The sequence below is a fragment of the Rhineura floridana genome, chromosome 11 (genome assembly GCF_030035675.1).
Source record: "Rhineura floridana isolate rRhiFlo1 chromosome 11, rRhiFlo1.hap2, whole genome shotgun sequence".
In the NCBI taxonomy this organism is placed as follows: Eukaryota; Metazoa; Chordata; class Lepidosauria; order Squamata; family Rhineuridae; genus Rhineura; species Rhineura floridana.
The window spans coordinates 73212570-73238214 of NC_084490.1; the positions used below are offsets into that span (position 1 = coordinate 73212570).

Genomic DNA, 25645 nt, shown 5'->3' on the forward strand with positions numbered 1-25645 from the left:
CCCCATACAGAAGAGGCAGTTTCTCCACCTCCCAGACTCAGGAACTGTGAACACATAACAGCTGTGTCTTTTCAGGATTCAGCCTCAGTTTATTGTCCCACAACCAGCCAATCATTGCCTCCAAGTGCTGGGCTGGCACCTCTGTCACCTTTCCTGATTCAGATGGATTCAGAGAAATAGAGCTGGGTGTCATCTGCTTATTGATGGCACCCCACTCCAAACTCCTGATGGCAGCTCCCAGCAGCTTCAGGTAGATGTTAAATGGCATGGGGGACAAGATGGAATCTTGCAGGACACCGCAGGACAACTTCCATCGGACTGAATAGTGCAGCCTTTCCCAACCAGTGTGCCTCCAGATGTTGTTGGACCACAATTCCCATCTTTCCTGACTGTTGGCAATGCTGGCTGAGGCTGATGGGAGTTGTGGTCCAACAACATCTGCAGGCACACTGGTTGGGAAAGAGTGGAATAGTGGCCCCGCCCATAAATACTTTCTGGAAACAGCCCTGAAGGTAAGAGCAAAGCCATCAAAATACAGTGCCCCCAACCCCTACCTCCTTATTTATTATTTATTTATTTAATTCAATTTTTATACCACCCATAGCAAGGCTCCTTGAGTCTCTCCAGAAGGATACCATGGTCAGTGGTATCAAAAGCCGCCAAAAGGTCAAGAGCAGGGTTGCACTCCCCCCCAGTCTCTTAGTAAATGTCAGTCAGGGTGACCAAGGTGGATCAGTGCCATGACCAGGGCTGAAACTGGACTGAAATGGATCCAGATAATCAGTTTCCTCCAAACATGCCTGAGGCTGGGCTACCCCTGCCTTCTCAAGCACCTTGTCTAAACGGGATATTCACCATTGGGTGATAGTTGTTAATCACTCTTGGGTCCAGGGAGATTCTTCTTAAGGAGAAGATACACAATCTCTTTCAAAGCAGATGGTACTTCCCCCTCCTGCAATGAACCATTAATCACAACCTGGACCCACCTGGTCAATCCCCTTCAGCTAGCTCTGAGAAGCCAAGAAGAGCAAGTCAAGGGGGCAGGTGGCCAGCCACACTTCACCAAGCAGCTTGTCCACATTCCTGGGCCGCAAGAATGAAAATGGATCCAGTATAGATAGACGCCTCCTTTGAGCTTGCCCTGACTGTGACATCCAAATCTGAGCAATTCTGTCCCTGAGGTTTCTCACAATATTGTCACAGCAGGTTGCTGAGGATGGTAGAGCAATGCTGCCTTAGCCAGCTGACAAAAGCCCTTTACCACTTGGAAAAGCTCTGCCAGATAGTTACTTATGGACACAATATGGGTGAAGTATGCTTTCTTCTCTGCCATCACGACCATGTGGTAAATGTGATAATGCACACTGACCCGTGTTCAGTCAGGTTCAGACCAGGATTTACACTTTCTGTGCTCTTGGCAATGACCGTTCCATTTCATCACACACAGGTCCCTAAAGTACCAAGGTGATCTACAGACTCCACAACAATTGTGAGGGTGCTTGGGAGCAAACATGTCAATAGCTCTACACGTCATCAGAATGATATGCCTCTCAGCCATGTCAGCCAGAAAATCCACCAAAGCATTCAGAAATCATCAGATTCCCTAAATCTCCATGGGCTTCTAGGTCTTTTCTGAAATGGAGATATGCCAATTTCCTTGTATGAGTAAGCCTCTGGACATGTTCCACACATCTTTTGTGGACAATTATGAAATTGGTGTCTGAGATCAATAATGAACTAGATGTGTGCTGGCAAATTGACACTGAATCCCAACAAGACAGAAGCACTCTTGGTCAGTTTGACTGCTGATCCAATAATAGTAGTTCAGCCTTGAAAAATAGCAGTTTTCATCAGAATTATACTCCCCTTGAAAACAAGGTTTGCCGTTTGAGGAGCACTCTTGGATAGCCAGGTGACAGCCGTAGCGAGAAGTGCTTTTGCCCAGTTTAGTCTAGCGTACCAACTGTATGCATTTCTGAAGACAGCAGAGCTAGCATCAGTCATACGTGCCTTGCAGAACAATCCTATGCATATTTATGCAGAAATAAATCTGTTAGTGGAGTTTACTCATTTGCAAGCGTGTTTAGAGTTGCAATCTAGTGACAACTAGATTAGTGCTAGATCACTGTAATGCACTCCACCTCAGATTGCTTTTGAAAAACACTTTAGCTGATACAAAATGCAAAAGCTGTGTTCTGACCAGAGCTAGTTTCTTGGAGCATGTGACGCCTACATTATAACAACTTCATTGGCTGCCCATCTGTTTCTTGAGTGGGCACTAAAACATCTCCAGAAGAGTTTTCATCCTCCAGTCACTTGAAGGCAGGAAAAAAGTCATCCCTCCAAGAGAACCTCTGCATCGTCCCTCCCTTTTCCCTCGCTTGAAACTGTTCTGATTTCACTGGTGCTCTTCTAGCCAATTTTATTATGGTTTGTGTGCATGAATGAAGTCTTGGGAATGTAGTGCTTGGATGCACAAATGATCTTGTGTTGAAGTTGTGTGTTCCTTGCTCTTTTAACAGGGCTCTGTCCTTTCTGGGATTTTTTCCCCTCAAGCCTTGAGTTTTCCCCTCAGAGCCTGAGTTTTATTGTATGCATTGATTCCTCTTGCTTATTAGTTATTTTTATTATGTGCCTTCAAGGCGATTATGACATATGGCAGCCCTATGAATCGGTGACCTCCAATAGCATCTCTCATGAACCACCCTGTTCAGATCTTGTAAGTTCAGGTCTGTGGCTTCCTTTATGGAATCAATCCATCGCTTGTTTGGCCTTCCTCTTTTTCTACTCCCTTCTGTTTTCCCCAGCATTATTGTCTTTTCTAGTGAATCATGTCTTCTCGTTATGTGTCCAAAGTATGATAACCTCAGATTCATCATTTTAGCTTCTAGTGACAGTTCTGGTTTAATTTGTTCTAAAACCCAATTATTTGTCTTTTTTGTAGTCCATGGTATCTGCAAAGCTCTCTTCCAGCACCACATTTCAGATGAGTTGATTTTTCTCTTACCTGTTTTATTAACTGTCCAACTTTCACATCCATACATAGAGATTGGGAATACCATGATCTGAATGATGCTGACTTTAGTGTTCAGTGATACATCTTTGCATCTGAGGACTTTTTCTAGTTCTCTCACAGCTACCCTACCCAGTCCTAGCCTTCTTCTGATTTCTTCACTATTATCTCCATTTTGGTTAGTGACCGTGCCAATGTACTTGACAAGTTCAGTGTCCTCATTGTCAACTTTAAAGTTACATAAATCTTCTGTTGTCATTTCTTTAGTCTTCTTGACATTCAGCTGTAGTCCTGCTTTTGTGCTTTCCTCTTTAACTTTCATCAGCATTCGTTTCAAATCATTGCTGCTTTCTGCTAGTAGTATGGTATCGTCTGTATATCTTAAACTATGGATATTTCTCCCTCCAATTTTCACACCTCCTTCATCTTGGTCCAATCCCACTTTCCATATATGTTCTGCATATAGATTAAACAAATAGGGTGATAAAATACACCCCTGTCTCACACCCTTTAAGATAGGAAACCAATCAGTTATTGAACACTTCCAGTCTGTGGCCCATTGTTTAGTTTTCCATATTTGTTGACAATTTTTTGTCAAAATCTGGACAGATTCATTCTCAGTAGCTTGTAGCAACTCTGTTGGTATACCATCTGTTCCTGGTGTTTTGTTTCTTCCAAGTATTTTAAGAGCAGCTTTCACCTCACATTCTAAAATTTCTGGTTCCTGAATCTGTCATCCTGGCATCTCTTTTATAGAGTTCTTCACTGTATTCCTTCCATCTTCCTTTTATTTCATCTCAGTCAGTGTGTTCCCCTGTTGATTATTCAACATCCCTATTCTTGGTTTAAATTTCCCTTTAATTTCTCTAATCTTTTGGAATAGGGCTCTTGTTACCTTTCTTGTTGTCCTCTTCTATTTTTATACAGTAACTATTGTAATAGTTCTCTTTGTCCCTACGTACTACTCATTTTATTATTGCATTTAGGATTCTGACTGTGTTTCTATCTCCTTTTGCTTTTGCGTTCCTTCTTTCTTTAACCATTTTAAGAGTTTCTTCATTCATCCATTGAGGTCTTTCTTTTTAACTAGAGGTATTGTCTTTTTGCATTCTTCCCTGATAATGTCTCTGACTTCACTCCATAGTTCTTCTGGTTCTCTATCAACTAGGTTTAAAGCCTCAAATCTGTTCCTTATTTGATCTTTATATTCTTCTGGGATGTTATTTAAATTGTATTTTGGCATTATGGTTGCTTTGTTGTTCTTCTTTAGCTTTACTCTGATTTTCAATATTACCAGTTCATGATCTGTACCGCAGTCTGCTCCTGGTCTTGCTTGGAACTTCTCCATCTTCTGCTACCAATTATATAATGAATTTGATTCCTATATTGACCATTTGATGATGTCCATGTGTACAGTCGTCCTATACTTCTCTGTAAAATCTCTCCAATTCCTCTTCTTCTGTGTTGGTCATTGGAGCGTAAACTTGGATTATGATTATGTTCATAGGTTTCCTGTTTAATCTGATTGATATCACTTGCTCAGACCTTGCATTATAGTTCCTAATTGCTTTTGCTACATCACTTCTCACAATTAAAGCAACCCCATTTCTTCTTAATTTCTTGTTTCCTGCATAAAATACTTTGTAGTTGCCTGATTGAAAATGTTCCATTCCCGTCCATTTTAATTCACTCACGCCAAGTATTGTAATGTTGATGCGTTCCATTTGTGGCTTGACAATTTCTAACTTTCCCTGGTTCATGCTTCTCACTCTCCTTTCGCATCTGTGCACATCAGCCTCCAGGCTTCCTTTCAGCTTTGACCCGGTTGCTTCATTAGGCACAGCACTACTTGTACTTGTACTTGTCCTTCCCCAGTAGCTTGGTGAATGCCTTCTAACCTGGAGGTCTCATCGCCCAGCACCATCTCGTGTTGCATTTTGGATACCCTGTTCATAGGGTTTTCGTGGTAAGAGGTATTCAGAGGTGGTTTACCATTGCCTTCCTCTGAGTTTGGATGCATCTTAGTCTGGTGTCTCAGCTTTGACCATTCCGCCTTGGGTGCCCCTGCTAGGAGCCTAGCCTCTTGGTCCAGACTCCTGACGGCATTGCTCTCAGCGTTTTCAACACTCAAATCCCCTCACACATTAAGGTGTGCATCCTGCAGAAGGTAATTGGTTATACTCCTTCCTAATTAATTCCCAGTCCCCCTAATTAATTATTTAATTAATTGTCCTGATGTCTATAGCTGACCCAGTTCAAAGTGCTGTTTACTTTTAAACCCTAAACAACTTGGAACTCGGATACTTAAAAGACTATCTTCTGCCATATGATTCTGCTCCTACATTTAGATCGCCTGCTCTTCTACATGCCTCGTTTCTGTCTGACATGTAGTTGGTTTGAATACAAGAAGTTAACTACCTAGGGCATTTCGTAGGAAATGGAAAGGAGGACAGAATGTTTTAAAAATAAACAAGCAAGGGGGACCCATTCAGCTTTGCCTGTACCCATGTAAGGACACTAGGCAAGATCCCAATCGGGAACAAATGGACAGAACTTTTTAGAAACAGGCTAGTATTACTGGGCAGAAAAATGTGTTTTCATGAAATGAAAAGCAAAGGCACAAATGTAGGCACAAGCCAAAGTTTGTCTCTTGGTAACAGTACTAGCTCAACTCCACCTTTGCCCACTTGCCTCCACATATACTCCAATTCAGGTTACCTCCATAGTTAGTATACGTTCTGAGAAAGCTCTAACACTTTGCAATAACTTCTGCATGAATTGCAGCTAGTGCTTGTTAGGGGCATACACTGAGTGCAGTGCAATTAGTTGCTTCTGTTCCAGCCAGCTGTCTACATACAGAAAACACCAATTTTTAGCCCTTAATATTTTAGTGTCCTCAAAAAATCCAATCCCACTTTAAAAATATTTGGAATTCCATGAGATTTTGACGCCCCCAGGGCTGGAAGTTGCTTACCAAACCACTTGTGACAGAGGAGGACATCTTTATGCATGATTTTGTGTCTCCTGTAACAAAACCGAACTAGGATTTTTATCCTTTAAATAGTTTGTGGTCTTAACCAGGTTTCCCATCCCTTTGATCTTACCATAACTTTGAATTTGCCATCCAGTCTCCTCCTTCATGAAGAGAAAAACATTAAACAACTTCCAATAATCTAACATTGCCATGAGAAACCATGCCATGTAGGTGCTAAATAATTTGTGGACACTAACTGTCCATGCAGCATACTAGTGTGCCATCTGAGGAGTAACATACTCCAAGACAAAGCTGCCCAGGAAATGCACAGTATTTGTATTTAAATATGCCATCTGCCTGAGGGAAAAAAATAGTATTTACCCTAATTGGTAACAAGGAAAGGCATTTTGATACAGTTTAAATTACAGTGTTAAGTGACAAACAAAACCTCATGGCTTTCAGTCATCCCCATGTTGTTATGGAATACAGCTGAGCTCTAGTTCATGGAGCTGTCTCCTCATGATGTTGAAAAGGATATTGTGAAGATGAGCAGAGTCGCTCATAAAATTACTCTCTGCCAGGATCCTCAGACATCAGCGAAGCCACCTGCCTGTAGATCAAAGAAATCTGTCTGTGCTTACACTTGGCCCTTTTCTCTTTCTCCTTGCAGAGGCAGCATCTGCCTTTGCTTCACTCCCTGCTGTCTTCTGATGGTGCTTCATCTTCTTCATTATCTGTGTCTCACTCAGGATCATGTGACTTCTCTGGAGGTTCAGTGTTTAGTGTGATAAATAGCTCAGCCCCTTTTTTCACATTAACTGCAGTCAACACTGTGTTTCCTTGAACTGCTATTAGGCAGAAGGGGGACCCCCACCAATACCGCATTCCTTGCTCTTGCAACTTGCTGACACAGTGCCTTGCAAAAGTAATCAGATCCCTGACCAATGCTATCATATTACTGAATTACAAATGGTACATTTGTACCATTGCCACCACCATACTTCACTGTAGGGATGGTGCGTCTTGAGGCATGGGCGGTGTTGGGTTTGCACCACACATAGCGCTTTGAGTTTGGCCAAAAAGCTCTATCTTGGTCTCATCTGACCACAAAACCTTTTCCCACATTGCAGCTGACGCACTCTCATGCTTTCTGGCAAACTCCAGACTTGCTTTCAGATGGTCCTTTTTGAGTAACGGCTTCTTTCTTGCCACCCTCCCACACAGGCCAGTGTTATGCAGAGCTCTTGATATGGTTGACGGGTGCACCGTTACTCCACTCCCAGCCACTGAACTCTGTAGCTCCTTCAAAGTGATGGTTGGCCTCTCTGTGGCTTCTCTCACAAGTCTCCTTGTTCGAGCGCTGAGTTTTGAGGGACGGTCTTTTGTTGGCAGTGCTGGGTGGTGTGATGTAGCTTCCACTTCTTGATTATTGATCCAACTGTGCTCACTGGGATATCCAAACACTTGGATATTATTTTGTACTCTTAATGTATTTGTATGACACTATCTCTCACTTCTGTAGAATGCTCTTTGGTCTTCATTTGCCTTCAGATCTGCAGCCTGTTCATTGATCCTTCAACAGTAGGGTTTTTATTCTGACAATGTGACAGCAACTTTAATGGTTCACAAGTGGAGCAAATGGTAAGGTAACTGTGTCCTCGATAGGGCCATTTCTTTCATCTGTGTAAACTGGGAGCTCCACAGCACAGGGGTTGAACACTTATGCAAGCAACATATTTCAGTTTTTCATGTTTCTTACAAACATTTCCCAACATAAAACTAATGTTACCTTACACTAATTTATTTTGAGTTTCAGTGTTTCAAAATAAAATATGATACAGAACAAAATTACAATGTTCCATTTGTAATTCAGTAATATAAGCAAGGGTCTGATTATTTTTGCAAGGCACTGTATAAGGACAGATCTTTTCAATTCTTCAGGGTTTCTGGGGCCAAACCTTGCAACACTAAAAAAAAGGCTCACTGTGAGTTGTTTGCAAGGCACTTCAAGGGTAAAGTTGCTTGCCTCCTTAGCAAGCTTGATGTCCCATCCACATCTACTGTAGTCCCCAGTGAGGTGTCCAATACAACATCTGCTGCAACTTCTTGGGATCAGTTTCACTTGATGTGGCCTGATGACGTGGACAAGATGCTTGCGATGATGCGGCCAACAATATGTCTTTTCGACTCTTGCCCTTCTTGGCTTCTTAAAACTTGCTGAGGGGGTATGACCGAGTAGATCCAACGTGTGGTCAACACATCATTGTGAGAGGGAGTGGTCCCAGCTGCCCTGAAAGAGGCGGTGATCCGACCACTTCTGAAAAACCCTACCCTGAACCCAGGGAAAAACCCTACCCTGAACTGGTTTGTGACAACTAGCACCCGGTTGCAAATATTCCCTTTTTAGGGAAGGTAATTGAGAGGGTTGTGGCGCAGCAGTTGAAGTACTCTTGAGAAACAGATTATCTTGGCATATTCCAGTCTGGGTTCAGGCCTGGTTATGGGCCTGAATTGGCTTTGGTTGCCCTGATGGATGACCTTTATCGGGGGAAGGACATGGGGAGTGTGACCCTGTTACTCTTACTTGATCTCTCAGTGGCTTTTGATACCATTGACCGTGGTATCATTCTGAGCCAACTTGGTGAGATGGGTGTCAGCAGCACTGTTTTACAGTGGTTCTGATCCTATCTCCAGGGCCATTTTCAGAGAATAGCATTGGGTGATTGCCTTTCGGCCCCTGGTAGTTGTGCTGTGGTATCACAGTACAACTAGTTGTGTTGGATTGTACCACAGGGTACCATCATGTCCCCAATGCTGTTTAACAACTATATGAAGACATTGAGAGCGGTCATCAGGAGATTTGGGATGAGGTGTCAGCAGTACGCTGATGATACCCAGCTCTATTTCTCTAACATCTGAATTTTGAGAGGCCCTGCAAGCCCTGGACTGTTGCCTGGACTCGGTGATGGGCTGGCTGGGGGCCCTACAGTGAGTCTGAATCCTAGCAACAGAGGGGTGATTCCCGGGTTCTGATAATTGGACAGTTGCCTGCTTTGGATGGGGTTGTACTCCCTCTGAAAGAGCAGTTTTGTAGTCTAGGGGTGCTCCTGGATCTATATTTGTCACTAGAGGCCCAGGTGACCTCAGTGGCTAGGAGTGCCTTTTACCAGCTTTGGCTAGTAAGACAGCTGCGGCCATTACTGGACTGGGATATCCTGACCACTGTTGTCCATGCACTAATAACTTCCAGGCTTGATTACTATGATGCACTCTGTGGGGCTGCCCTTAAGGTTGGTTCAGAAGCTGCAGCTGGTGCAAAATGCGATGGCGTGACTGCTCATTGGGGCAGGGTATTGCCAGCATGTTGCTGAAATAATTGCTACTGGGCCAAGTTCAAGGTTCTAGTTTTGGTATTCAAAGCCGTACGCAGCTTGGGAGCAGCATACCTGAAATCTTACCCCTTATATACCCAGTCAAGTCACTGTGCTCTGCAGGTGAGGGCCTCCTGCAGATACCATCTTATTAGGAGGTCCGTTGCACACCATATAGGAAGCGGACCTTTAATGTTGTGGCACTGACACTTGGGAATTCTCTCCCCTTAAATATGAGTCAGGCGTCATCTCTGTTATCTTTTTGTCACTTACTGAAAACTTTCCTCTTTCAACAAGACTTTCACGTAGAGACCTTATCCCAGTCTGCGTCTGTCCTGGAATTGCTTTTAAAGATGTTTTTAAGTTGTTTTTTTAAAGATGTTTTATGTGTTTTGTTTTAATATTTTAAATATGTTTTGCTTTAATATGTTTTAAAGTTCTTTTAGTGTTTTTGTTTGCCTCCCTGGGCTCCTTCTGGGAAGAAGGGCAGGATATAAATTTAATAAATAAATAAAATAAATAGATAATAGACACTATGTCTGGTTGATTATTATAAGTAATGTTCAGAATTGTATGCAGCTGCTGCCATCTGGCCTCCTTACTGGCATAACAGATGAAGCACATAACAATATTTGTAGGAATCGAATTTTCTCTGGGTTTGGTGCTCATGCAGATGCACATTCTCAAAGTCCATTGCAGTGAGATATAACCTTAGGATTCATGATTTGAACCATGCGGTAAGAAATTATTTCATGTTGTCCCCCTCTTGAGCATGTGCAAATTTGGTTGAGCAGCCTCACTTTTCAATCTCAAATCTGCTCTTAATATGCTTGTTCTCTCTTTTGAGACACTTAATGGTTTTATTGTGTGCTATGTTAACAGTACACAGGCAATTTCTGTAATGTTGTCTGTTAGGGTCCCGTTATCAGGGCTGTGGAATCGGTACGCCAAACCTTCAACTCCGACTCCTCTTATTTTTCTACTGTCCGACTCCGACTCCACCCAAAATTGCTTCCAACTCCACAGCCCTGGAAAGGGCTGTAAATGTCTTTTTAAATTGGAAGCTCTCATAGGAGCATTTTTATCACTGCCTGAATATGCGCTGATCTTGGCATCACAGCAGTTGTCTTCATCTGGGTCCTGCATCATACACTGACACACAAAATGTTTTCCATCTTGAGTTATGGTGAAATGCTCAACTACAGCTGACTTCATGGGAAGGTTCTTTGACATTTTGAATTTATATTTTAAAAAATTTGTCAATCAAAATTTATTTTGAAGCTGGAGTCAGAGTTCTTCCAACTCCACCCAAAATTGCTTCCGACTCCATGACTCCGACTCCACAGCCCTGCCCGTTATCCTCCAATTTCTCCTCCAGGGGTGCCATTAACTCCTTTAATGTTTCTGAGAGTATTTGCTGCAGTGATGTTAATTGCGTTGTACAGTAGGGCCCCGTTTATACAGTGGGTTCCGTTCTGGACCTCCACCGTAAAGCGGAAAACACCGTAAAGTGGAACCCCATTGACTTTAATGGGCCGCGTTGCGCAAAAATGAAAACGGCGCAAAACGTCACGAAAGGGAAAAAAAACCTTTAAAATTGAAAATGAAAGGCGCCGCATCAGCGGAACGCCTTAAAGCGGAACGCCGTAAAGCAGGGCCCTACTGTAAATTTTTCGCTGAGGCTGAACTCACCCTCAGACTGCGTTGTAGCTGCTGCTGTTGTGGGCGCTGTTAGAGGTAGATATTTGCCTAGAAAGTATTTGCAAAAAGTAAATATGGCTTCATATTTATTTGACAACTTGTACTTTGTTGTAGTTGTATATTTGAACCAGAAGGAAACGCATGCAGTCTGACGGATAGCACAGCAGAAGAACATGTTCTGGCTTTGGTGGAACATGCAGCAGATGAAGCTCGGGACCGGATCAATCAGTGTCTCCCAAACAGCAAGGTTGCGTCACTTGATACAAGCTTCCATTTTTATTATACAGCCACGAGAGTGGTTGTATACTGTAGCTAGCATTGATTTTTTACATTCTGCAATGTTAAATTGGAAATACCCCCATGCCGTTCTGCTGTATCCCATAAGCTCATTTCAAAACAAAACCTTACAAAATGTATGGTCCTGGACTCAGAAACGGTTGCTTAACAACCCTCGAAGTTTTCATGTTTCACAAAACACTCAGAGAGAATCAAGAGTTCAAAGTGTCAAACAAGAGGGGGGAAATCCGGACTCCTTTTGGACTTTTTTCTGTCAGTGGTCTCGATTTGTTGAAATTAATTAAAAATCAGCCATGTTCACAGAGTACCTGTAATCTATTACTGGCCTTGCCCCATACTCTGATCTTCATCTTCTGCAGTTTAAAAGTTTAAAAAATGCCTGGCTAATTTTTAATTAATTTAAGAAATGTAATGTTGGAGTCAATGATAAGCACAGGCGTGCTCAGTAAGAACCACTATTAGTGTTCTAAAAGCCAGACTCCCAGCTGTTTGGCTTGGCGAATCAGGTGGCCATACCCATGCCAGACATTTATTCCACTTTCGACAGTAATGGCTTTCCCCAAAGAATTCTGGGAAGTGTAGTTTGTGAAGGGTGCTGAGAGTTTCTAGGAGACACCCTATTTCCCTCAGAGCTAAAATCCCCAGAAGAGGAGCTGACTGTAAAACCACTCTGGCCCCTTGAGCTCTGTTGGGAATAGGAGTCTCCTAACAACTCTCAGCACCCTTCACAAACTACACTTCCCAGGATTCTTTGGAGAAAGCCATGACTGTCCCACTGATGCAAATGACTGAACCTGCCCTCCCCCCCGCTCCCATCCCTCCCCCCCGCTCCCATCCCTCCTCTCTGTCCTCCCTCCTCCTCCCCTACCCCCGCTCTTCTTCACCCTCCCCTCCCCATCCCCCTATGGTCAGTTTCATCTATCCTAAGCATGATTGCAGGGGAGTAAATTCCATTGAACACAATAAGCATGCAAATGATCAATCCATTCTCTGCAAACTTGTACAGGATCCCATTTCTTACCTCCCAGATTAAAAAGCAGAGAAATTTACTAATAGGCAAAAAAACCCTTGCAGTTTAAGAATGTACCTATAGCCAACAGATATTTTAAAACTTTAAAAAGCAGGAAAATTGGGCAGCTATAGTGAATGCACCAGAGGAGCAGGAGACCTGACCTCCTCTCTGAGATATTGTACTGCCCTACAAATTTGTCAAAATGTAAACACAATTTGGATTGGTCTTTCATAGTCTAATCCACTTCTTGTGTAGCTTCGAAGAATTTGGTAACATATGTCTCTGAGCATATGGCTACCCTGGGTTGACACAGTTCTACACTATGGTAAGACTAGAAAATCTGAAGATAAAAGGAGAAAATCAAAACCTTCTGATTGGGTAAATCAATTGTAGCATATTAAGCAATCCAAATTTATATATTAAAAGTATTGATGCGCTGAAAGCCCTTATACACCCGTTTGAAGATGGAGGTGATACAACTTTTTATACCTTATATTGGATTATACACATATAAACTCCCCCCCATAAACTGATCCCTCCAATTTATGGATGGCCGATGGCCCAGGGTAAGGCAGTACAATCCTAAGCACCATAACCATGTTTAAACTGTATTTAGCCAAGAGCCACAGCTGAATAAAGCAGAAAATAAAGAAGTTAAGGAAATAATGTTCAGATGTCACCAAACCTGGAATTTTTGCAGATTGGGTGACAAAACCCTATTTCCTCTTTGCTCTGGAACATGCTGTCAAAGAGGCAGTCCAATATTATCTGGTCACAGTAAGGGGCAAACATAGGTGTAGCACTGCTAATACTGTATAATCATAGCAGTGAGACAAGCTGTTCGGTTGTAATCTGTTTAAATATGAATGGATGTTTACTGTTTATCAGTGAACATAAAAATAATGTGTATTTCTGTGTTTAAATACAGATAGGCTACCTGAAAAAAAATGGTGATGGGTCTTTGGTCTTTAGTGTACTCAATCCATCCGATCCAGAAGCAGATGGTAAGTGTTTTGATAATTTTAGTATGTATTGTTTATAGTTTTAGCTATGCTTTTATTGATGCATGACTAGGTTCTGTTTTTAAATTTGCTCTTATGTTAGTGAGAGAGAAATTTTCGTTTACTATGCTTTCATCTTAGTTTGAATAATCCGAAAAGATTCCTTTGAAGACCCAAGTCAGTAATGATATACATTGAAATGTATGCATTGACAACCAAACAATAAGACATGCAGTCTGAGATATACTTGGCAACACTTCTTAAGCTAAAATGGATATTTAATGCTAACATGCTTGTAGGTTTATAGCTGTTTTTACAAATAGCTTCAAAATTAAGCTGCATTTGACAGTAGTATCTAAGTCTAAAGAGTCTGTTGACTGTATGGCAGCAATGTTCATCTGAACTCTAATTTGAATTACCATAAATATATCTTCTATTTACTCAACCCAATCTTCAGCTGTTTAATGAAAATATGAACTGTCAATCTGTGATACAAGCAATGGCAGTTTAAGACATTCCTGGACAGAAGGAGGAGGGCCAGCGGGCTGGGCAGCGGCATTGCATCAGGCCTGCACACCTGTTTGCTTCTCCTGATTTGCTGATGCCTGCTCCACGGCTAGGTAAACTAGAGGCCAAAGTTGCAACAAGGCCAAGAGGAATGCATGTATTGTAATGGAATGGCACTATCTCATACTTCACCATTACGGAGTATTTTTAACGAAAACATGCACAACTCTTTTAGAACTTATGGTTGTCTGCTTATACATATGTATTGCTTATGACCTAAAAAAAGTAATAAATCATGACTGTGATGAAAATTTTATACTCAGAAGTATTAGAAATGTGCACTTCTGATTATGATTTCAGAGCTTTGTAAAATGTCTTGGGGGACTTTAACATCCATGTCAAGTCGACTGTGTCAGGAGTAGCTCACAATGCCATGGCCTTGAAGCTGTCTCAAATTATAAGATAGATACACTCTGGGCAGGGAAACTGACTATTCTTGATGGAGGCCTATAATCAGTCTTAGGCAGTGTTGCAGTTCCCTTGAAAGACCAAGTTCAGACTTTGGAGATACTGTTGGACTCAGTACTAACTGGAGAAGCCCAAGTGGCGATAGTAGCCAGGACTGCTTTTTAGCAACTTATGCTACTATACCAGCTGCAAGAGAAAACACAGGATTGTACAGATTATCCATCAGTTAACCATGCACTAATTACATCCAGACTGGATTACTGCACATGGGGCTGCCTTTAGAGACTGTTTAGAACTTCAACTGGTGTAAAATGCAACTGCCTGAGTACTGGTTGGTACAGGTGATCAGATAACATAACAACTATAGAGCAATCAGGTTAACAGACAAGCAGGACAGGGTCTTTTCAGCAGTGGTCCCACATCTATGGAATTTTCTTCCCAATGAGATCAAGTAAGCCCATCCCTGTAAGCAAGCATTGAGAACGCCTCTATTCTCTGCTCCTTTTAAGGAGAGATTTTAAGTGGGCTGTCAAAATTGTTACCTTGTCATGCTTCATATGCGTGATACTAGGGAAACCTGGAATTCCAGAATATGCTTTTTGATAAGACCTCTAAATAAAAGGATACCGGATAAAATACCAGCTTGGGGAAAGGTCATGGAAGGGTATTGAATTAGAATGATTTAATAGGATGGTTTATGAAGAAGGGTTGAATAATACGCAAAAATAGCCAGAAACACTTTAAATCATTAGTTATCTTAGTTGTAGGATATTAGAATAAGGTAGCAGGTGGCAAGGATAAGGTGGGAACGCCCAAGGGAACTACTGGGGCGAAGCGAGTGGAGCAAGACCTATAAAAGTGACCAGTGGTAGCAGTAGGAAATCATCATCAACATCACACCACACCCATTAGAGAGGAGCTACATCACATCTGATTACAACAGTCCCTGGCTTGATAAGATTCTTATCTGCCTAGCTGAGCTAATCACCCAGTTAGGAGGTATAATGCTGTCTATGACAAACTAACTGTTTGTTTAGGTATCAGGTCAATAGATTTATGTGTGAACTTATCTGTGAGCATGGAGTATTGCTTATAATAATAATAATAATAATAATAATAAAATTTTGTTTTTAGGCCGCCTATCTGGCTGAATAAACAGCCACTCTAGGCGGCGTACATAATTAAAATTTAAGATACACATATAAATACAGTCATAACATATTCAATTTACCCACATCTGTACACTATAGAATTAAAATTAACTAGTGATTCTGTATGCCCGCTGAAACAGCCATGTTTTTAGTCCTTGGCGGAAGCCTACCAAAGAGGGGACATGGCGTAGGTCATATGGCAGAGAGTTCCAGAGGGTGGGGGCCACAACCGAGAATGTCCGCTCTCTGGTCCGCACCAGTCTAGCTATTCTAACTGGTGGGACCGAGAGAAGGTCTTGAGAGGCTGATCTCGTCAGGCGGCATACTTGGTGATGCTGGAGGCGCTCCTTTAGATACACTGGACCGAAACCGTGTAGGGCTTTAAAGGTTAACACCAACACCTTGAATTGGGCTCGGTAAGCAACTGGTAGCCAGTGCAGATCTTCAAGCACTGGGGTGATGTGATCCCGCTGGTGGCTATTCTTAATCAATCGTGCCGCCGCATTCTGTACCAGCTGTAATTTCCAGACCGTCTTCAAGGGTAGCCCAACGTAGAGCACATTACAGTAGTCTAAGCGAGAGGAGACCAGGGCATGCACTACCCGCGGGAGCAGATGAACCGGAAGATAGGGTCGCAGCCTCTGTATCAGATGTAATTGATACCAAGCTGCCCGGCTCACTGCTGATACCTGAGCCTCCATGGACAGCTGGGAGTCAAGAATGACCCCGAGGCTGCAAACCTGGTCCTTCAGGGGCAAACTAACCCCATTCAGCACCAGGTCAATATCTCCTAATCTTCTCTTGTCTCCCACCAGCAGTACCTCGGTCTTGTCAGGGTTCAGTTTCAGCCTGTTACCTCCCATCCATTCACTTACGGACTCCAGGCACTTGGAAATAGTCTCCACAGCCAACTCCGGTGAGGACTTAAATGAGAGATAGAGCTGAGTGTCATCCGCATATTGGTGGCACTGCAGTCCAAATCTCCTGATGATAGCCCCCAGCGGCTTTACATAGATGTTAAATAGCATGGGAGAGAGGATAGAGCCCTGTGGCACACCACAATTAAGAGGCCAAGGGTCTGAAACCTCCTCCCCCAATGCTACTCGGTGCCTATCAGAGAGATAGGATCGGAACCACTTTAGCACAGTGCCTCCAATTCCCATTCTCTCCAGGCGATCCAAAAGGATACCGTGGTCGATGGTATCAAAAGCCGCAGAGAGATCCAGGAGGACGAGGAATGAGTATTCACCCCTATCCAACGCCCTCCTCAAATCATCCACTAGAGCGACCAAGTCTGTTTCAGTTCCATATCCAGTCCTGAAGCCCGATTGGAATGGATCTAAATAATCTGCTTCCTCCAAGTGTGTCTGTAGCTGTTTGGCCACCACGCGTTCGATCACCTTGCCCAAAAATGGTAAATTGGAGACTGGGCGGAAGTTATTCAAATCTTGGGGATCCAAGGAGGGCTTTTTTAAGATGGGCTTTATTACCGCCTCCTTGAGGGCAGATGGCAGTGCCCCCTCTTCCAAGGAGGCATTTACCACCGCCATGATCCCTTCGCTCAGTCTCTCTTTGCAGCCCACAATGAGCCACGTGGGGCAAGGATCAAACAAACAGGTGGTCGGTCTCACAGTAGAGAGCACCTTGTCCACTTCCTCAGAGGGAAGAGGCTGAAACCGATCCCACCGGACCGGATCGCAACTGACCATCTCTGGCCTGCTTCCTGTATCCACGGTGTACGGAATCGAACTCTTCAGACGATCGATTTTATCGGCAAAATGTTTCGCAAATGCGTCACAGGAGGCTTTAGAGTATTAGAACTGTATTCATTATAAAGTGTGCATAAAACACTGAAAGTTATCACATGTGCTTGTTGCCTATTGGGTACACCAAAATAGAGTGCTGAGTGGAACAGGCTACTGTAAAAGATCCTATGATAGGTCAGTCAGGCATCTATACTGCCAAAATAACACTCTGATTGGAAGGTAACAGAATGATGATGGTACAGCATCATCTGGGGTGTTGCTTTTATGTATTTGGAGGTGTATTAAAATGCAGTTAAAAACATTACACTTGCTATAACAAAGTTGTATAGGCCAACAGTGGCAATAATTCGAGCTAATAATGTAGATTCCCTGACTTTTCTGTTGCAACGGGGTATTATATAGGGCTGCCCCTTGTCTCCCTTATTATTTATTTTGTCCCTGGAACCTTTGGCTATGATCTTTCAGAGTAACCCTCTTCTGAAAAGATACAGCCTTGAAAATGATCGCCTTTTAAGTTGACTTGCTAACGATGCTGCACTTTTGCTGTTAGACCCAGCTGCAATCCTTCCTGTTCTCAAAATGGCTTTCACTGACTTTGGCAAGCTAACTGGCTTTCTGATTAATTATGACAAATCTGAGTCTGTGTTTTGAAATATTGATCCTTGGGCTTAGCTCCTAGTCAGATGGTCTTTCAGTATTCAACTCCGTCTAGTCTCCCTGAGATATTTAGGAATACTTATACCCAGAAATTTAGACAAGCTCTTTTCTCTAAACTACATCCCTGTTATGAATAGAATTAAGTCAGATTTCTCTACATGGCAGGACTTTCATCTGTCCCGACTGGGCAGAATTGTGTCTGTGAGGATGATGGCCTTACCTTGCCTCCTCTTTTTATTTCAAGTTTTACTACTCCTGATTCCCAAAGGATGATGAGGTCCTGGCAAACATAGTTTAATACATTTATGTTCTCTTCAAAGAAGCTTTGACTGGCCACGACTAATCTTTACTTAAAATCTCAATTTGCTGGTTGGGGACTTCCCCACCTGCAGACTTATTTTGATGCTTTTCAGCCTAGGCAGTTGTTCCCCATGATTCAGCACTATCCCTGTCTACATTGGGTGAAGACAGAAGATTTTAAGGAACTACTTGTTCCATTGAATGTATTTCCTCTTTTTACCTCATTTAAAACATATTAGAGCTGTGTGGGGAACCCTTTTATTAAATGTTCCCTGATAACATGGTCCAAGTAGTCTAAAAAACGTTTTGCCTTCGGTCTTCCCACTCGTCCCTTTATCTTTCCACCCAGCCTTCCATTCAGAGGACAGTAAAGTTCTCTCACACCTCTTAAAGGACAAGGGTTTAGGCACCTTGCAAGATTTTAATGATCAAAACATGCCCTTATCCAGTCAGCAGCTTTCAGAGAAATTGAGGGGCTCCAGAATTAACTGGCTTAGAATCTACCAAATTAGTAACTTCATCAAAATGCCTGAGATTCACACTCTTGTTACCAAATCACTGTTGGTCTTTGAATCATCTCTCACTATCTAAAGCCAGAGGTTTGGTTTCAAGAATATATGCTACACTCCTGGACGTTCAGGTTCCTCGTCTCACGAGCCTCAAATCACTTTGGGAACAGGACCTCAGCCAAGAAATTGATAAAGCTTGTTGGTTAAAGCTGTGGTCCTCAAAACCATTTTCCTCAGTCTGCCAACATTAGGGAAAGTTTGCTGAAGGTTATACATAGGCGGTTTGACATCCCAGTCCAATTGGCATGTATTCGGGGAGATGGTAATGGCCTTTGCTGGTGTAACTGTGGTTCTGTGGGAACTACTGGCATTTATGGTGGTTTTGCCCTCAAGCTTATCAATTTTGGTCCTTAGTAATACCCAAAATCGGTGCTATTACTAGCCAAGCAATATGTCTTGATTCTACTCTTTGTTTATTATCGTTTTATGGCAATAATTTGGATCTCAGTTTAAACCCCTTAATACGATATCTATTGATGGCTGCCAGATTGGTAATATCCCAGGGATGGAAGAATGCTTCGAATTTCACCTTGGCAAATTGGTATAAGAAATCACTTTATATAGCCTTGCCTGGAAAAACTCAATCACCATCTTAAAGTTCTATGAGGCAAGGCTGAACTAGAGGACTATGTTGCAATTTGGTGGTCATTAATAACCTATGTTAATGACTGTCCCCTTCATGCACTGATTTCTGCTAACCGTGATTTTATTTGGCGCTATTTGCAAAATATTTTTTCCTTCCTCTCTCTTTCCTTTCTTTTTACTCATACTCCCCTTGAGTTTCCATGTTCTTTTTCCTCCCCCTTGCTATTTTTCTGACATCTCTCGTCCCCTGGAATCTCCTGTGAGTTGCTCATCCCTCCCATGTCTGATTTGCTCTCAGTTTTATGGATGGAGAATATTGTCAGTGCGGTTATTGTTTTTATTTTTAACTTTTTTTCCAGTTTATCTTTTTGTATGTTATGTTATCCTTTTCATTATAAAATAAAATTACAAACTATAAAACATACACTTTGTATTATCTTATTTTGTGAAGGTACTCTCTAAAAAAGCTGGATATAAGTTTATTACATGAATAAATGTAATGCATATTTCAATTCAATTCAGAGGAGGAAACCCATCCAGTGGATTTGAGTTCTCTATCAAGCAAATTATTACCTGGTTTCACAGCACTGGGCTTCAAAGATGAAAGAAGGCACAAAGGTAGATGTGCATTAAATGTTTTTGAAGCAAATTTTATATCATAAAGATTTAATCTTTGTCTTCATCTTATAATAGCCATTCAGAACCTGATAGTATCAAGATGTCTTACCTTTAGATTTTTTTTAGAACTTCATTACTTGACATCTAATGATTCACAGCTGCATATCTAAACACAAGAAATAGAAAATCACATTAGATGAAATGATTGGCCTTGTTTGGGCACTCATATCGTAGAACAGAAAGTCTCTAATGAATCATAATTTCTTTTTTTTTCTCCGAACCAGGAAACTAAGGTCACCAGCTTCAGAACAAGCTAGGATATTAAACCAACTTTGGTTTCCCATTTAAGACTAAATGGGAAACTATGGTTAATTAGAGGCTTCCTGGTTTGATTGCTCACACTGCAAAGGTTAGAGTGAGTGTTGGTGGTGTTTGAGCTATAAGAGGTGTACATGTATGTGTGAAAGAAACCTAGGAAATGTAGCTGTTTTGTTGGAGAAGGTTCCAAATACACTTTTCTTACATTTTCAGTCACATTCCTTTCAAGTTCTAATACAGCACTTTCGATGCAGAACCATTCTGTCTTTCATGATCTAAAAGCAGATGAAATGGAACTGTTGTATTCAGCATATGGAGATGAAACTGGGATTCAGTGTGCCTTAAGGTAAGGAAGTTGAAATGTACATTGAACGTGGTTTGTCGCTTGATTCCTTTTTTCTTTTGTTTATGCCTTGCTTTTCTTTCATCTCAGTGTGCAGACCGCTATGCTAGAATAGACCTTTAAGATTAGGGTGTACAAAGAGGAACAGCCGTTTGGATGGGAGCTAGAATAAACAACACAGACGTTGGTACTTTCCGATGTCATCTTGGGAATAGCTTTTTTGAAAAACTCTGGAAGGCCAAACAATGGAAGACAGCCTTTCAAAACCATTTTTGTCTTTTTTGGTGGTTTTTTGTTTCTTTGCAATATTTACATTTAATTTACAAACGTATGCAGCTGACTGAAATTCTGATTTTATATCCCAAATTTTGTAGCTTACAGGAATTTGTGAAAGATTCTGGAATTTACAGTAAAAAAATTGTGGATGACCTGCTGGATCAAATCACTGGCGGAGATCATTCCAAAATTATTTATCAGCTAAAGCAGGTAGGTCTGCATTATGCAGAGATGCAGCCAGCTTAACACAGTTAGTGTGGGATCAGTAGTTCCATTTAACTCCATTTAAGGTATTTTTCTTAAAATCACTGAACGATGTATAATAGAATTGGTTGGAGACTACAGCCTTTTATCTTGCTTGGAAGTGCCTAATGCGATGCTTTCTATTAATAGAAAAAATTAAATTGAAGGAAAGGATAGAAATATATAAAATAATCAAAGTGGCAGGGTTGACTAATTGGCATTCTTCCTTGCAAAGGGGATTCCTCCAGGAGCCACCAGTTTAGGAGAGAGGAAAGAGGAATACCTCCTCTCAAATTGTCATAAGCCCCACAGTTCTAGCAGGAACTGGACTGGAGGGGCAGTGTTTGACAGACAAGGAGAAGGCAGAGGGCACTAGTGAGCTGGAGTCAGTTGGGGTGGGGGGCTGCAGATGAGGGCCCAGGACCTTTGCCTCAGGATTTTAGGGAAGAGGCACCAGCTTCCAGCCCTAGAGCAGGAGGACATGTCACTGGGTACTGAGGGAGCCACCAACCCAACAGGAGGAGCAGAGGAGGAAGAGGCACGCAGGGAACCGATCCCTGTTACGTCGCTAGGGACTCATTGCTGCCTCCATTGGCATGTGCAGTTACAGTTGTCTCCTTGATGGAGTGCCAGCCTCCAGGCAGTCTTCCCATGCAGGACGAAAATCCTCTGAGTGAACTCACTACACCTTGCTCTTTTAGAGTCAGGCTGGAAGGGTGAGGAGACATGTTGGGAGATGTTTGTTGCCACCATCCAGTATTAAACCCCAAGTCCTTCTCTTAGAATCTTGATTTGTGACCCTAGTAATCTGAACCTTGCGCTAAACCTGTATTGAGCGTTCCTGGTTAAATTTGTTATTTGTAAGAAAAGTCTCATTGTGGTGTTTTGCAATGGAAGCCGGGGCACAAATGGTGCTTGGTTTAATCAAGGGCACTTTTTCAATCATATGAAAGATCTTTAATTGGTGATATATTGCAGTCCTATTGTCTACTCAACTCAAAAATTTCAGCAGCCCTGCCCTCCTTCGCCTCTGGCTCCCTATTCAGAAAATCTCCAGACTATCTGACTTGCCTTCATTAATTCCTGGCTGTTATATACCTTTTATATAATTACTAAGGCATATCACTAAATATACTTTGTGTCTTTGTTTTGACACTTAGCTTTAAAAATGGGCCAATCATTTCATTCAATTTGTGTTGGTTTCCTTGATTCTCACTGGCAGGTTTGATCCTCTCTCCTGAGAGCTCTATTCTGACATCTCCATTCCAGAGAAATTCCACTCCCTTTTTTTAATGTCTTGAGCCCATTCTTTTCTCAGGTGCTCTGATGCTCCTGGACTAATAGAAATTATGAACATCAGTTAAACATGTTTGAAATGATTCATTAAAAATAACTATTGCATCTTACTGACTTTGCCTGTTACATTCTTCTTGAGCTAATGCAAACTAGTGTTCCAAAGCCTTAATTCTCCATCCCATAATGGAGCACAGTGACTAATGGAGCAATCCAAACTATGAGACTTTGCTATTAGTTTCCAAATTGCGTGAAGTACTAGTTAAGAACATAAGAAGAGCCTGCTGGATCAGGCCAGTGGCCCATCTAGTCCAGCATCCTGTTCTCACAGTGGCCTACCAGGTGCCTGGGGGAAGCCCGCAAGCAGGACCCGAGTGCAAGAACACTCTCCCCTCCTGAGGCTTCCGGCAACTGGTTTTCAGAAGCATGCTGCCTCTGACTAGGGTGGCAGAGCACAGCCATCACAGCTAGTAGCCATTGATAGCCCTGTCCTCCATGAATTTGTCTAATCTTCTTTTAAAGCCATCCAAGCTGGTGGCCATTACTGCATCTTGTGGGAGCAAATTCCATAGTTTAACTATGCGCTGAGTAAAGAAGTACTTCCTTTTGTCTGTCCTGAATCTTCCAACATTCAGCTTCTTTGAATGTCCACGAGTTCTAGTATTATGAGAGAGGGAGAAGAACTTTTGTCTATCCACTTTCTCAATGCCATGCATAATTTTATACACTTCTATCATGCCTCCTCTAACCCGCCTTTTCTCTAAACTAAAAAGCCCCAAATGCTGCAACCTTTCCTCGTAAGGGAGTCGCTCCATCCCCTTGATCATTCTGGTTGCCCTCTTCTGAACCTTTTCCAACTCTATAATATCCTTTTTGAGATGAGGCGACCAGAACTGTACACAGTATTCCAAATAGTTCTCCTCTATTGGGCACTGGTTAGGCCTCATCTTGAATACTGTGTCCAGTTCTGGTTTCCGCACTTCAAGAAGGATGCAGACAAACTGGAACAGGTTCAGAGGAGGGCAACAAGGATGATCAGGGGACTGGAAACTAAGCCCTATGATGAGAGACTGAAAGAACTGGGCATGTTTAGCCTGGAGAAGAGAAGACTGGGGAGATATGACAGCACTCTTCAAGTACATGAACGGTTATCACACAGAGGAAGGCCGGGATCCCTTCTCGATCGTCGCAGAGTGCAGGACACGGAATAAAGGGCTCAAGTTGCAGGAAGCCAGATTTCGACTGGACATCAGGAAAAACTTCCTCTTAGAGCCATATGACAATGGAGCCAATTACCTAGAGAGGAAGTGGGCTCTCCGACACTGGAGGCCTTTAAGAGGCAGCTGGACACCCATCTGTCGGGAATGCTTTGATTTGGATTCCTGCATTGAGCAGGGGGTTGGACTTGATGGCCTTATAGGCCCCTTCCAACTCTACTATTCCATGATTCTAGTTTGTGCTTGCAGCTACAATCCACTGGCACAAAAAATACTGCATCGAAACTCTGCTTGGCAGCGGCTAAGAAGGTCTATGGGTGGCAGAAAGCACCCAAGCCAAGCAGAAGCTACAAACACATGCCAAATCCCACCACCACCAGTCATTCCCAACACACAGCCCACCAGGGTTTGGAGACTTCAGAGCAGATTGGGGACAGGACATATTAGAAATGGAAATTCCATTGCATCTGCTGGCATGACATTGGATCTCACCCATGTATCCTTACTTTTATATTGATGTTTTGCTTCCTTGTGAATCCTGATAGGTGAAAAGGAGGGATATAACTATTTTAAGTAACATAAAAAATAATGAATCCTCTCACTTGCCTTCATTAATTCCTGGCTGTTATATAACTTTTATGTAATAACTAAGGCATATCACTAAATATAACTTGTGTCTATTTTATTTTAGGATCCTCGCAGTCTGCTTTAAAAAATAAAGTTGGGCTGTATTAGTCCAAACTCAGAAGAAGCAGGCATTTGTCCCTAGCTCCTAATTTTCTTTCTCTGTTGTTCCATGTGGCTAGTAAATGTGATGATTACAAATTTAATAGAAGTGCTGTGTGCATGGCAAATAAGTCTGTCTCTCATTGGCCTGGTTTGCACATCACATCCAGAGCTTGGAAAAGTTACTTTTTTGAACTACAACTCCCATCAGCCCAATGCAGTGGCCATGCTGGCTGGGGCTGATGGGAGTTGTAGTTCAAAAAAGTAACTTTTCCAAGCTCTGCATTAAACCATAGATTACAGTGCTAGTACACAGTGCTCAAAAGTTCCTGTGATGCTCCTTCCCACACCTGCTACTTCCGCACCAAGGCAGAGCAAGCCAAAATCTGGCTTGTCAGGTTCTCATGGCTTGTTTCACGCAAACAAACTACAAGCAGTAACCAAGGTTTGTCCTTGACTTACTGCTTGTAGTTTGTTTGGGGAAAATAAATGAGCCTAGGTTCAAGCTATGCTACAAGCCAGATTCTGGCTTGTTTTATCTGCAGCGTGGCGGCAGCAGGAGTGGGATGGAAGTGCCACGGGAACCTTTGAGCAGCATGCACTGGCACACTGCTTGTTCCCATTAAACCATTTGTTTGTTTTAATCAAGAAGAGAAGCAGGAAAAAGGATCATTTGTAATTTTGTAATTTTCAGAGGAGAAACATTCCAGTGAAACCACCAGATGAAGTCAAAGTAAGTGCTATTATATTTTTTTAAATAGACTTCTTGTGGGACTCATATATAATAATGTGCCTTTTCTTGGAAAACACCCTGGGCATATGAGTGAAATTAAGTGTAAGATACCTGCAATAAACACATACACGTGGGTTGCAATTGGGGTAGTCCATGAATCATAGAATTGTTTACCATAGTCTTCTATATGTATCTGAAATGTAACAATTTGTTTCTGTTGAGTTTTGTATACAGTTTTCTGTGTCTTTGTCTTATGAAAAAGATTCCATATTGAACCCTGACATTTCTTGTTTTGACTTTGGTGGTGATGTAATATAATGATGCTGTACGGAAAATGAATATGTGTTGTAGATTGCCAACAATTTGAATATGTTTTGATGTTTCAGGTTCCGCCAGTCCTTGTAAAAGAAGAACACAAATTGCGCAGTGCTTGCCCAGATGCCTCCAAGCAGAGTATGGTAAGATTCCTTGTTTCGTTCTGCCTTTTACATGGGGTAGCGAACACC

General features: G+C 42.2%; 1 protein-coding gene across 4 annotated transcripts in view; it reads left to right on the forward strand.

The window, feature by feature from the left end:
- BRD9 (bromodomain containing 9) overlaps positions 1 to 25645 on the forward strand; it is a 45500-nt gene that overhangs the window by 10992 nt on the left and 8863 nt on the right. For all 4 annotated transcript variants that reach the window (XM_061588476.1, XM_061588474.1, XM_061588475.1 and 1 more), the window contains exons 8-14: positions 11174 to 11306; positions 13297 to 13372; positions 19895 to 19990; positions 20522 to 20654; positions 21026 to 21137; positions 25101 to 25139; positions 25526 to 25597. In XM_061588476.1, coding sequence (XP_061444460.1) covers positions 11174 to 11306; positions 13297 to 13372; positions 19895 to 19990; positions 20522 to 20654; positions 21026 to 21137; positions 25101 to 25139; positions 25526 to 25597 — 661 coding nt within the window. The remainder of the gene's footprint in view (positions 1 to 11173; positions 11307 to 13296; positions 13373 to 19894; positions 19991 to 20521; positions 20655 to 21025; positions 21138 to 25100; positions 25140 to 25525; positions 25598 to 25645) is intronic.